The 14099-nt window shown below is 43.5% G+C and overlaps 1 protein-coding gene across 1 annotated transcript in view; it reads right to left on the bottom strand.

The window, feature by feature from the left end:
* The window catches only part of LOC110319747 (IQCJ-SCHIP1 readthrough transcript protein), a 719522-nt gene that overhangs the window by 551453 nt on the left and 153970 nt on the right, over positions 1–14099 (bottom strand). Inside the window, exon 4 of the mRNA XM_029537245.1 lies at positions 7097–7232. Within this exon, the coding sequence (XP_029393105.1) occupies positions 7097–7232 (136 nt within the window). The remainder of the gene's footprint in view (positions 1–7096; positions 7233–14099) is intronic.

The raw sequence follows: 14099 nt of genomic DNA, 5'->3' as shown, positions 1-14099 counted from the left end.
GTGTGTGTGTGTGTGTGTATGTGAGCCACATCCCTGCCTAGTACCTGTGGAATCAGAAGAGGCCATGATATCCCTCCAGGGCTCGTCCCATGCCATCTCAAATATGGCCTCTTTGTTCTTTTTCTTTTCTTTCTTTCCTCCTTTCTTTTCTCTTTTTCTTTTCTTTTCTTTTCTTTTTTTCTTTCTTCCTTCCTTTCTTTCTTTCTCTCTTTCTTTTTGGACTAACAAAAATACCTTTTATTACTTTTATTTTTGTTTGTTTTTTTATTAGATATTTTCTTTATTTATATTTCAAATGTTATCCCCTTTCCTGGTTTCCCCTCCGAAAATCCCCTATCCCCTACTCCCTCATCCTGCTTCCCAACTCTCACACTCCCATTCCTGGCCCTGGCATTCCCCTATAATGGGGCATAGAGCCTTCACAGGACCAAGGGCCTCTCCTCCCATTGATGACAAACTAGGCCATCCTCTGCTACAAATATAGCTAGAGCTATGAGTCCCACCATGTGTGGTTTTGTTTTGTTTTGTTTTGTTTTTTGTTTTGTTTTGTTTTTTTGGGTTGGTGGTTTAGTTCCAAGGAGCTCTGTGGGTACTGGCTAGTTCATATTGATGCTCCTCCTATGGGGCTTCAAACCCCTTTAGCTCCTTGGGTATTTCCTCTGGCTCCTTCATTAGGGACCTTGTGCTCTGTCCAATGGATGATTTGAGCATCCATTTCTGTATTAGCCAGGCACTGGCAGAGGCCCTCAGGAGACAGCTATATCAGGCTCCTGTCCACAAGCTCTTCTTGGCATCTGCCTTAGTGTCTGGGTTTGGTGGTTGTTTATGGGATGGATCTCCAAGTGGGGCAGTCTCTGGATGGTCGTTCCTTCAGTCTCTGCTCCAAACTTTGTAACTCCTTCCATGAGTATTTTGTTCCCCCCTTCTAAGAAGGATTCTGAGCTTCTGGGCTTATCAGTGAGTGCATATCATGTGTGTTCTTTTGTGAGGCCTTTTTTTTTCTTAATCATTATTGGTGTGTGTGTGTGTGTGTGTGTGTGTGTGTGTTGATAAATATACACACGCAGCCTGCTAAGTCAGGTTAGTGTTGCCTGTACTTAAATGATTTGGGGACGACTACTAGGTACTAGGTAACCACTAGAGGCTCATCTCTAGGGGAAACTACTTCCCCACCTTTCAGCTGTCACTACATGGCTGTAGTTCTTTGTCTAGGGATGAGGCCCCATGAGAGTTTCACCTTCCAAATTCTCATGTCTATCGGTGCTGTTATTGTTCATGTCTTGTTTAAGTAGCCATATTGTTGAAGTATCATAACTTTCTTGTTATATCTAGGAGACAAAAATCTCACAGCAGAATTTCTGACCCTTTGGCTCTTACAAATTTTTTCCCCCTGCTTCTTCCACCACAGTGTTCCCTGAGCCTTGAAAATTTTAAATCCCAAACCAAAACAGCTTGCTCATATTTTAAAACCTGCCAGGGGAAAATTTTCTTCAAACAATAAAGTTAAGAAATATTGGAGGAAAAGAATCTGTATTATCGATGAATATTCAAAGACTTAAAGGAAAATGTGTGAAGACATTTTTACACAAGATATCTTTTTGCACACTGTCGTACATTGTTATTTATTATTAAAATAATTTCTGAAACTTTGCTAATTAGTTTTCAATCACTCAGTTTTAAGAGATGTGTGTCTGTTCCTTGTAAATAGGAATCTCCATCTCCCCTTTTTTCTCATATGGTTGCTCTATTCTTTGTGCTATTTTTGGGTCTGAGACACAGGGTAGAAGATGAAATTTGGATACTGAAACACTAAGACTCAAGAGACCTAAATCTGTAAAAGCTGGATACTAACTTGACCCTGACCTGGAAAATTTGGGTTGGTTGTTAAATTATTAAACATACACAAGGCTTTCATTCTCTACAATTACAACACTTGAAATTGTATTGGAAAGGGTCACTATGAAGCCTCTTTTAGGGCCCAGTATGTTCTTCCCCCTGAGTGGGCATGGCTTGACTGCAAATCCCTTTACACACCAGATTCCTCCTGGTGTACTTAAAGTCTGGATATTAGAGATCCAAAACGAGTAATAATCACATGTGATGTGAGAGTAGCTGTAGCTCCGCCTTCAGAGACATTGCTGACTTTTAGAGTGTTTGGAAAGCTTTGGTGGATCTATCGAATCCATGAATGTCTAGAGACTCTTGCTAGAAGCTAGGCCCACTTGAACAATGCCAGTAATCAAATGAACTGACTGCCCCTTTCTCCAGGACAAATGAGGCACTAGGATCTTCAGGTGGTCCAAACCTTTTTCCTTTGAACTTGCTCAGAACTATAGTCCTTCTGCTTGGGACTAAGGTGATCCCTTGGACCTGGGCTTTCTGCAGCTGCTGGTATGAAGATAACCCCTCATTCCTGTACACCAGGGCCTCATAATCCTCTTGAAAGATGATTTGCAACTCCTCCACTATGAGCGGAGTATGGTCTCTCGGGAGATGTCCACTCATGCAGACACAAAGACGAAAACTTTGTTTCATTCTCAGAAAGTCAAAGGCTTTGGTAAGAATACATGCTTAATGATGTTCATTTTTTGTTATGTCGGTATCATACACACACATACATGCACACACATATGCACATGTTCATTCTAGGACAAGCTGATTCTGATGGGTTAATTTGGAGAATCTCAAACAAGTGTGGGGCCCCAATCAGTACCAAGTCAAAAACTCCCTCCCAGTAGTGTACACGTTTTCAACCGTGCTATGGAAATGAGAAAGGTGCACTGAGTATCATCAAGAACAGATTCAACCATGTTGTGAGAGCCTCGGGCCCCCAGGCTCTGTGCTGTTTTACAGACAGCATGTCATTAATCTTCACAGCAATCCCAGCCACCTGTGAGGTGGGTGTTCCTTCCAGTCACAGATGGAGAAGGACTTCGTCTCAAGTGATGTCTTAGACTCATGGAAACAGTGGGGACCCCTATTTTAGTCACATGGCTTTATCAGACCGGAGTCTCAGTCCCTGTACCACACTGCCTCTTATAGGCAGGAAGATGACATGTCACCCACCCAGAGGAAGTGACCATGTCTAGGAGGGCAGGAAGGGTCTTGGCAACCAAAGTCAAGCCAAAGGGGATTAAAAACTTGTAAAACCTCATCGTTTTCTGCCTTCGTCTGCATGAGTGCATGCTAGTGACTTCTACACAGGTCACCGTCTCAGAGTCTGTGTCCTCCTAGATGAATCGCAAACCCTTTAGCACTGAGAACCACAGGTCCTTTCACTTTGTACTGGGAATCTGACCAGTACAAAGTGCACAGTGTTACCATTGTTGTTCTTGCAAAAGAAGGAATGTTTCTGAGATAGAAAAGGTAACTTTTTCTCACCTCAACACCTACCATTTCCATTCGCCAATTATAGTTGCTATTCAAATTTCTTATTTCTAAACCCAAACTTCCCAGTTACCACATGATGCACTTAATATGCAAATTGCTAACATAACTTAATATTATCTCCCCTCCTGTTGCTCTTTAATTTGGCACTGAATAGCTGAGGTTTGAGATTTTAATCAAAGAGCACAGAATAAGGCAATTTATAAAATCAAATGGGTTTCTTCAACTGTTTCATTCACTGTTTAGAGCTATCAAACTATAGTCTTACAAATGCATTAGCTGATTGCTGCCCCTCCTCCTTGAACATGCCTAAATGAAGGCTTGCTTTCAAGCCCTGTGAAATGACAGAAGTGGGCAAGTTCTGGCCCACTTCGTAACCCAAGGGTGGCTACTCATCTTTCAAGTTTCATTTCCATCATCTGTAAAATGGAGATATTAATTGAGCAACCTTCTCTTGGACACTGAGAGGACTGAATGAGGTAACCCATGAGAAGTATTAGCCAAGAGCCAGGCATGGGACAAATCTTTAGTTCTTCTTAAGGGGAAGTTGAGAGCACATGCTCAAATACGCCTACTGTTACATATTTAAAGCAGACATATTCTGGGCTCTATATTAATCACTGTGTTCTGCCAAAACAATGAGCAGAAGCACCCAGAAGTGCCATTCTCAAGTCAGTGAGAGGATTCGGTTTGGAACAAGGAACTGGTTCCCTATGTGACGCACAGCTGGGACAGGCAGTAACTGAAGCTATGACAGTGTGTGGGTGGAGAACAGCTGATCCAGCTCCAGAGACAAGTCAAGCCAGTCAAGTACACTGATCGTGGTCTAGGCAGTTACAACAAGAGGTTCAGCAAACTACAAGAGAAGCACAAGTTAGTTCTAAGGACTCTCCTGGAGGGCAATGTCATTGGACTTGTGCTGAAGGTTTGAAGAAGTAAATCATGGATAATACAATGTGCCTGACGGTTTGTAGCACCAAGGCTCTCCATGATGTTGACGGTCATTTGTGAAACCTGCCGCCTTTAAGACAGGCTACTTCGGGTTACACCAGGGAGCATCCTGTGCCTTGCATAAACTTGAGCCAACTCACAGAGGGCAGGGAAACCAAGCCTCTAACGAGGGCCTTCTGAGAGTGACAGAGGGCCGTGTGCTTGGCAGGCTGCTCAGAGTCAATCATACTAATTTTCTACTTTGTCTTTATGTGGGCTGCAAGCCCCAAAAGATGTAAAGATAATGTTTCTGTAAGGGGCCTTGCTGCAGTGATGATCATGGAATGTAAAAGAACATTTATCCAGTTATATTGACTTCAACCCACAAAGCACAGATTTTTTTTTTTTTTTAACATTAGGCCTTGTAGAATAGGGCTATAGCTCAGTGGTAGAATACTTGTAGACCTACATAGGTTTGATGCAGAGCACTGAGAGAATACAATTAAATCTTGGATATTTGCCTATCTGGCACCCTGAAGGCTTGGTTCAATATCTAATATTGCTTATGTCTTATATTCTGTATGTGTCTTATTTTGTACAGTTGCTGTCACATGACAGTCACCACTAATATCAAAGTCATCAATATAATCAATGGCCCCTATTAGAACTCTGAGCAGGCTCTGCCTGCTTTCTGAGAGCAGATTGCAATAATGACTTTTTCGAAGATTTGTTTGACTCATATTTTGCGCAATTTTAGAGATTTCTTTGCCCTTCAATGCACAGCGCTAAGAGACTACACTGGAGTGACTACCGGGTTGGATACACCTTATGAAAAAGCCAGTTGACAGGGAGAAGTTTGGACAATGCAAGCTCCTCTATTAGAAAAAGGTTCAGGGGACTCAGGAGATTTCGTGGTTTAGAGGACTCAGCACCAGGGGCGGACACAAACTGGACGAGCCACAGCACAGGAGAGCGATCATTTACTCAAGTGTTTATCCGAAACACTTGAGGTGATAGGATTGAAGGAGCAGGGCGGTAAGAGGCTAAGATACGTTCTAAGATGTCGACAACTCTCAAAGACTGAAGAACACACACACACACACACACACACACACACACACACACACACACANACACACACACACACACACACACACACACACACACACACACACTCAGCGCAGCCGCTACTTGCCCTGAATTGGGACCTTTAGAGCAACAGTTCTCGACCTTCTGCAGGCTGCAACCCTTTAATACAGTTCCTCATGTTGTGGTCACCCCCTATCATAAACGTAGTTTCGTTGTTACTTCATAACTGCGATACTGTGATTTTGCTACTGTAAATGCTTTTGGAGCTAGAGGGTTGCTGATGGGGTCGCGACCCACAGATTGAGAAGCACGCCTAGAATTCAGGGGCAGTTTGAATCTGAATCCCTAACTCACAGACAAAAACGGTTTCTGAAATAGTTTCATAGACTCTTCACAGTCATTTAATTGCATTTTCTATTGGCATTCATAGCAAAGGCATCTAAGAGCTCAATTTTCACTTTCTTTTTTTACTCATAAACCAAGCTCTGCCCAGCATTTTCCAATGTGGTTCACAAGCGCCCTCTAGTGACCGGGAGGCCAGTGACCGGGATCCTTTTCTCCAAATGCTGGGTCAGTTAAAAACAGATATGCCTCTTTTTCTTTCACAACTATAAAACCAACTTTTTCTTTCTTCTAAGAACTAACTAAACTGACAGCAACAACAACAATAACAAACCAACTCATATCTACATTAGAATATTAGGCAATAATGCCAGGTCATGCAGTCTTCTGCACACATTTCAAAGAAAGTAACTTTTGCCTGATCTCATCATATGACCGGAAAAGAATGACAGCAGATTATAGGAAGAATATTTTTAATGATATACTTTGCATAATTACCTCTTCCCAACTTTTTATCACTCCTGTGACTATTTATAAATAAACGATCTCAGTGGCGAAACGCGCTGATTTAACAGAGCCTAATGATGAGTCCCCCGCCACTCACCCCTCCCCCACACACACACATTTAGTGCTTATAAAACTCAGGCTGGTAGCAGATGCGTTCATTCCATAACCCCATTCTGGAGAATTCTTAAACGGGTGGTCAATTTCAGTGTGCAAAACCATATGTTTCCCTTTCAAAATTCCTTAATGGTTGACATCACTTAAAACTCTGGACGTCAGGAGAACTGCACTTGTCACCATCTGCCCTGCATCTACAGGTGTGGCAGGTTCCCCCAAACCCTGTCGGCAGTCCTTTCAGGAGGGGCCTGTGTAACCCGTTTAGCCTCTGACAGACACACTAAATCCATTTCAGCCACTTCAGTCTGCGATCAACTTCAATTTTTCCTGCCAAAAGTTCTCTTTCTAACCCTAATGACGAAGCTGACTTTCCAACCAGACCAGCATTTCATAAGCGCATACCAGAGAAAGCACACCATAAGAAATGGGGGGGGTGGGGCGTACCCACCTCAGTGATAGAGAAGCAACATCGCACAGAATCCCCACTCTGTGGACACAGTGAGTTCATTTTTGTCTCATGAATCTTGTCTTAGTTCTACCTTGTCAAGAGCCTCACTGTGGGCTCCCATGTAGCAAGTAAGCAACACAACCACCACCCCCCCATCCCCCTACACACACACACACACCATCACAAACCATCTCAAGATCTTTTCTTGGAATCAGAGTCTGAGCTATCAATACGCAGTGCAAGCCAGTCCAAGCAAGCGACCGGGCGGGAGACACTCACGGGCGTGCTGCCATCAGAGAAGGTGTTCATGCTGACAGAGCTGCTCAGCTTGTCTGAAGAGACGGAAGGTGGGGATGGGCTCCTCTTCTCCAGGGGGTCCTGCCTCTGCAAGTACTCTCGCCATGCTCGCTGAATGCTGCAGAAAAAAAAAACAGCGATATGTCAGAGCCAGCCATCACCCACACACTTCGAAGGGCACGGGGGAGGGGGGGGGGATTGGCTTTAGAGATAGAGAAACTGTAATCTAGTTTGTGCTCGAAGGAAAAACGCTTGGGTATTAGATCCATTTTGGCCACCAAGACTGGATTTAAAAATGAAACAAAATAGAGCAAAAGAACAATTGGACTGCCTTTCTCACCCTTAACTCGGCTAACTCGGCCTTAAAAAAACAAATTTAGTAGGGAGGGTAAGAAAGAAGCTACATCAGTCAAAGTCAAACTAGCTCCTACACTGATTTTTTTCTGTGTGTGTGTTTTAATTTCTTATCTTTGAGAAAAGTGGAGAGGTGGATGGTTACATATTTATTCATTCGATGCTTGATTTTTTGAGGTTCCATGGGTAGGCTCTGGACAGAGGCCACAGAGCACATGTCCGGGATTTCACTCACACAGACCTCAAGGGGATAGGGGTTGGCATTCTCAACACTGGGCAGTGTGACTGCATGGCCAGAAGCTATGGTGTGGTGGCCCTGATTTAGGGACAAGACCACAAGAACATTACAGTCACTTACTTAACATACTGTAGAAGGGACACAGTTAGTAAAGAAACTCCCAAAAGTGTCCTATGCTAAATAAGACACTAAAGAATCAGATAATTAGGGGGTATTTTGTTTTGTTTTGTTGGTTGGTTGGTTTTGGGGTTTTTGGTTGGTTTTGTTTGTTTTTGTTTTTGTTTTGAGACAGGGTTTCTCTATGTAGCTCTGGCTGCCCTGGAACTCACTCAGTAAACCAGGCTGGGCTTGAACTCAGAGATCTGCCTGCCTCTGTGTCCTGAGACTAAAGGCATGCATCTCCACACCAGGCTTTTGGGTTTGGGGTTTTGTTGGTTTTGTTTGGTTTTGAATCTGTAGTTAATATCAGGAAAATAAAAAAAAACCAAAAACCTTTCTAAACCATAGGTGTCTTTCCTGCTCCTGTGTGGGAGTTAAGGAACTTTTCCTGGACTGTTGGCTCCCACCTCGGGCTTGACCATCTGAGTTCAGGGGTAGCCACTGAGTATACTGAAGATATTCTTTGGCATTTGGAGGTGCACACACCAACTGCCAGGACTCAGTATTGTAAGATAATAAAATGTGTGCATTCTTCCTAGAGGCACCAGGCCTTCTTCTTTTCTTCCACACAAGCTGAGTCATCAAAGTTACTGGCATGTGAGAAAACTGATGCTTCTTCCTTTAAGACCATCAATCCTCAGTAGCCAGCAGATATACAGAGCGAGGTATGTCGTCATATTATTGAACCTGAATTGTTTTCCTAATTAAAGCTTTATGAGTTATAATACTCAAGAAAAATTCCAGAAAGCAATGCCTTGGATCCAGAGGCCAATTCCCTGAAACTATGATGCTTTCACGTACAGGCCTCTGCTTGGAGGCCAGATCTCTCTCCTGGTTCCTTGTTCTCTGTTCTCTGTGGTTTGTGTAGAATTCTCAAGAAAGATTTTTAAGGGCTATGGTGGTTTGGATAAGAATGGCCCCCATAGGTGTACACACACATACACACACACACACACACACACACACGCACGCACACGCACGCACGCGCACGCACACGCACACACACACGCACACGCGCGTGCACACGCACACACACACACACACACACACACACATATATGTGTGTGTATGTGTCGTCTTGTCCCAGCAATAGAAACTATAAGACAAGGGCTGTCCATATACAGCTTAGTCCTTCCTTGCACAGCTGCTGACCCTTTCTAGTGATAATTGCTCACTGCTTCTTGAACAAAATGCACCTCACCGATTTTTCCTTGGGTTTAAGGTTTTAAACATAATTTTAAAGTCCTGCAGATGGCTGTTGGTCTCTTTTTTTCCTCTAGGGCATCCTTTATTAGAGAACTGAAAACTTTGGGGTATTTGTGAATCATATGATCTGATGTTCAGGGGTGGGGGTCTTCTAGAACTCAGCTAACACTTCAGGAGCACGCTGGATAAACCTACTCATTTAGGTCTCAAAAGATGTTCTACTTTTTTTTTAAAGTGAGAGTTTATAAGACTCTAAGGCATTGTTCTCTACCATTTGTTCCAAGCAAGCAAGCAAGCAAGCAAACAAACAAACAAGCAAAAAACTACCTTTATCATTCAGAAAATTAAGAAAATGTACCATTTGAAGCTCATTACACTTTAGCACGTTGAACACCAGGGGGCAGTGTAACCCTTTAGCGACTCAAACAATGTGGAACAAACCCAAAATAAGGAACTTGGTTAAACATCCCCCTCCCTTCTTAGATTTATGGAACCCAGAGGGCAACATACTAATTTTTCTTACATCAAAGATTAAGAAAGTAGAGTTAATTTTTTTAAGTTGACAGATATATTCTTTTATTGAAAAATACTATAGCAACATTGACTATCTTTTGAATTATATGAATATACACAGTAAAGTATTTCATTTTAAAATGTGTATTAAAACACTTCTATGCCATCTTAATTTCTTAACACACATTATCTTATTTTTGAACACCTGATGTATAGATATTGTGCACATCAGAAACAATTATAAGTAGTTGAAAGTGTATTACCTTATTATTCTTTATCTTAATCATTAAAGTTTTAAAGACTACATTGCAAACTTACTTCAGAGGTTAAAAACAACATGCCATGTATGTCATTTTACACTATCATACCAAATTATGACTTTTTAAAAATGGTCTCTGGGCCTAAGTGTTTTTATCCAACACTACTCATTGACATTAAACTATACCTCCAGCGTGACCTTCAAACAATGTGTGTTCTCATATTAAGCATCGTCAATGCCATCTGCAATTGCTGGAGGAGAGAATTAGAGCCCAGATACTTCTCACCCACGAGTCACAGGCACCACTTGCTCAGCTAACTTTACTATAATTCCAACTAGGGAGTCTCTCCTTATGGATGCAAACTACGATGTGGAGGGGCTGCCTTGACGTTGACATTTTTATTTTTAAAATTAAGCAGTGACATCACATAATGTATTTAAAACTGGTTGAAATCAGGGAGTATATAACGTTTACTCTGACATCATTGGTAACAGAAGCTGAACATCCTTTGAAGTCACGTTTCGGCTCTCAGTTTTTATTTCTCCCGTCTCATGTGATTTTTCCGCTTCTGCCCTTAGTCGGTTTATTTCCATCTGTTTTAGAGCAGGGGATGACAGTGGGTGTCATCCACATTGTCACCAGATAGCCGGATGCCTGTGAGTAGGAGAGGCTTCCACGGGAGGCTGAGATGTTCGGGGAAGGTTTGGGTAGTTGGGGGGGCTTTGAATTGGGTCTTAGAAGGTCGCTTAGAGTTGACAGAAAAGGCATGAGAAGGCGAGTAGATATCAGACAGGAGGCTCTGGTGAAGGTGGTGAGGCTAAGAGGCTGGGAGGACAGCTCCCTTACAGGCTATAGTTTGGACAATTTCCGTCTTAAATCCGTAATCCTCTTTTAATTAGGAAGACAGAGTTCTTCTGATATGTGGCACACATGTAGGAAGCCAGGAGTCCAGCACAGAGTGCTCCCTCATGGCAGTATGAAACACGGAAAACAAGCCCATCACACTGTGTCATTTCCCCAGCAAGTCCAATTTCTTCCCATGGAACTAAAACTCCTGGAGCAATGATCACCCACGTATATACATCACTGTCCTGGTAGTTCCTGTACGACGATGAGTAGCTCATTAACAAATGTATTTTTCTAATATCATTGTTCTAGAAATAGCTTGAAGAGAAAGTTGTATCTCACAAGGAAGTGTGTTTGGCATGATAGATGTTCTTGCCTGGTTTTTACTTCTCATTAGCTGTGGCCTTAAGCAAAATGCTAAACAGTCTGGCCTACATTTTGCTCTTCCACAATAAGAGCATAATAATAAATTCTTTCTAATTATCTCAAGAGGTCAACTGATGAGATATGCACATACACACCATTTAGCCTGACACTTGACAAAGAGAGTGGGTCTTGATAGGCTATTATTATCACTTAAGAAAACAAAAGACTTAGCAAACACTTTCAGGTTATGTGCAAATCACATATCGATGGTCTGTTCTGGGCTCCTGAAAATAGTAGGCAGATAAATATGTTTGGAAAAAAATACATTTGTGTAGGGAGGATACTAGGCTAAACATTTTTCTCTGATGCTCTCCGGAAAGGTCATTAAGATCCTATAGAAAGGACCCAAGGAGCTGAAAGGGTTTGCAGCCCCATAGGAGGAACCAACCAGTATCCCCAGAGCTCCCAGGGACTAGACCACCAGCCAAAGAGTACACATGGAGGAACTCATGACTCCAGTCACCAATCACGCATGTAGCAGAGGATGGCCTTGTCAGACATCAATGGGAGGAGAGGCCCTTGGTCCTGTGAAGCTTCAATGTCCCAGTGTAGGGGAATGCCAGGACCAGGAAGCAGAAGTGGGTGGGTTGGTGATCAGGGGGAGGGGAAGGGGATAGGGGGCTTTCAGAGGGGAAACCAGGAAAGGGGAAAACATTTGAAATGTAAATAAAGAAAATATTGAATTAAAAAAAAGATCCTGTTAGAGACGGGGTGCAGGGCTGCAGGGCTGGAAAGAGACTTCCAGGGTTCCTAATGCCACATGGTAGCCGAGAGCTGGGCTGGGATTTGGATCTAAATTGCTCAGTTCCGATGTCTGTTCTCTGGAGCACCCTTCCCACATATCTTCCGTAACTACACTTTGGGCTGTAGTCATGTTTTAGTTGATCTGATAAGACAGTTGAGCAAAAGTAACTTAGAGAGAAAGGGAGTTATTGCAGCCTATAAACCCAGCACTGAAAGAGGTCAGAATAGGAGCTCAAGGCAGGGACCTGGAAGCAAGAACTGAAGCAGAGAATGTGGGGGATGCTGCTTGCTAACTCGTTTCCCCTGGCTTCTTCTGTTTGGTTTTTATAACTCAAAACCACCTGCCAAGGTGTGGCGCCACCCACAGTGAACTGGGTCTTCTGACACCAATCACTAGTCAAGAAAATGCTCACACGGGTCCCCTTGATGGAGGCAAGTCCTCCTCGGTCTTCCCTCTTCTCAGTGACTCTAGCTGTGTCCGATGAAATAAACTGTCTAGAACAAGGTAGATGCCCTGCTTTGACGATGTGATTCAGCCCAGCTTTTTATGAAATGTTTTCACAAGTTCTGAAACCTCAACAAGTGTCTTTTTCTCTTACAAGTTATCCCATTTGGTCAAATATATTTTTAAATGAAAAACGATCGATGTTCAATGGGCCCTTATGTTGGTTCTATCAGAAAGTCTTGTCAGAGCCTCTTCCCAGGCAAGGACACACCCATTCCTGCTTCCCAAGGGACGATGTTCTGACATAAGAGTAATGGTTTAAATTGGGAGAACCTTTTGATGGTCACTTATAACCTGTTAACTGACCTAGACATGAAGGATCATGCTCATTTTTTTTTTCCCACAGGGCACCGACACTCATTTGTTGCCCACAGGCCATTCTAGCCTGCAGTCAGAACACACTTATCTTTCTTCCCCACGCTGGGCTGGCATCCTTCTTCTGCGTGCTTACCTTCTCCTGGTGTGTGTGGGATCTGTCTTTCATTTTCCCCAAATGCCTTCCATAAGTTCTCCGTGGTCCTGATTCTTTTCCCCTCTTAACATATTCTATGGATCATCCAAGTCTAAAACTCAGAATGACCTCTCACCAGTGTGTTCTTGAACCAAGCCACATAATCCTGATGACACCACACGTAGGCACATACACACACACACACACACACACACATTTTAACACCTGTTCATGTCTCTACATCTTTTGGCTTTGCCCTACTGCATTGTGTTCTCTCTCTGAATTTCTTTCAAATGTTTTCCTTCTCACAATGCCTTGAGTGTGAGAAGCCAACTGAAGGGATCTTGTGCTGCCCCACACCCCATACTGAGGTTCGTGCTCGTTTGACTACACAGGACAGGTTGCCTGTACCAAGAGAAATTCTCTTCTTGCTTGTCTTTTACATTTGGAGTTCTGTCTCCCAAGGTCTCTCACTGGCCCAGCTTTTCGGGGCTCATCATCAGCCATGTAACCCTCTACACTGGATCTTACAGTGCTTCTCCATCAGGGAGGAGAGAGAAGTCCCCAAAAGGGTAGAGTTTATGATAAAATGGCCATTGCTTTTCTCTTTCATCAGCAGATGTTTAATGATGTCACCACCAACAGAGGACAGAGGCCCTAAGACAAAGCCTGTGGCATTGGTGGGTGACCCTAAATGCTCAGACAAAGGCCACATTTATACCAGTTCTTTTATGCCAGAACATGTCCCTTGGGAAGCAAGAATGGATGTGCCTTCTCCTGGGAAGACACCAAAGTCCTGCAGAAAAGTTGTCATAAAAGTCATCTGTAAAAGAGCAAGAGGCATAGCCAATGAGGAGGCGAAGTCTGCGTCACTGGTGGGGGCTTGTGGTCCTGTGGGTCCTGTGGTCCCATCCTCCAAGATTCCAAGCCTTGCAGCCCCCATATAAGAGACAGAGTCTAGAAGCCTGAATGCACATCATTGGTGGGGACTTGGGCAGCTTCAGGGAGGTCAGCCCAGGGGAGGCCAGCCCAGGGGAGGCCAGCCCAGGGGAGGTAGGATGGTCTGCAGCAGAAAGGAGAACAGGAGGAGAGTGGAGAGAAGGAAGGTGGGAGGGGACAACCTGAAGGTGCAGGTTATATGATGTGAGCTCTCTCTGTCTCCTTCTTCCACCCTTCCACCTCCCTCACATCCTCCTCCCTCTCTCCCTCCTTCCCTCCCTCCTTCCCTCCCTCCTTCCCTTCCTCCCTCCCTCTGTCTCTGTCTGTCTCTGTCTCTGTCTCTG

Source organism: Mus pahari, chromosome 4 (genome assembly GCF_900095145.1).
Source record: "Mus pahari chromosome 4, PAHARI_EIJ_v1.1, whole genome shotgun sequence".
Taxonomy (NCBI): Eukaryota; Metazoa; Chordata; class Mammalia; order Rodentia; family Muridae; genus Mus; species Mus pahari.
This window is presented reverse-complemented; position numbering and strand designations above follow the sequence as displayed.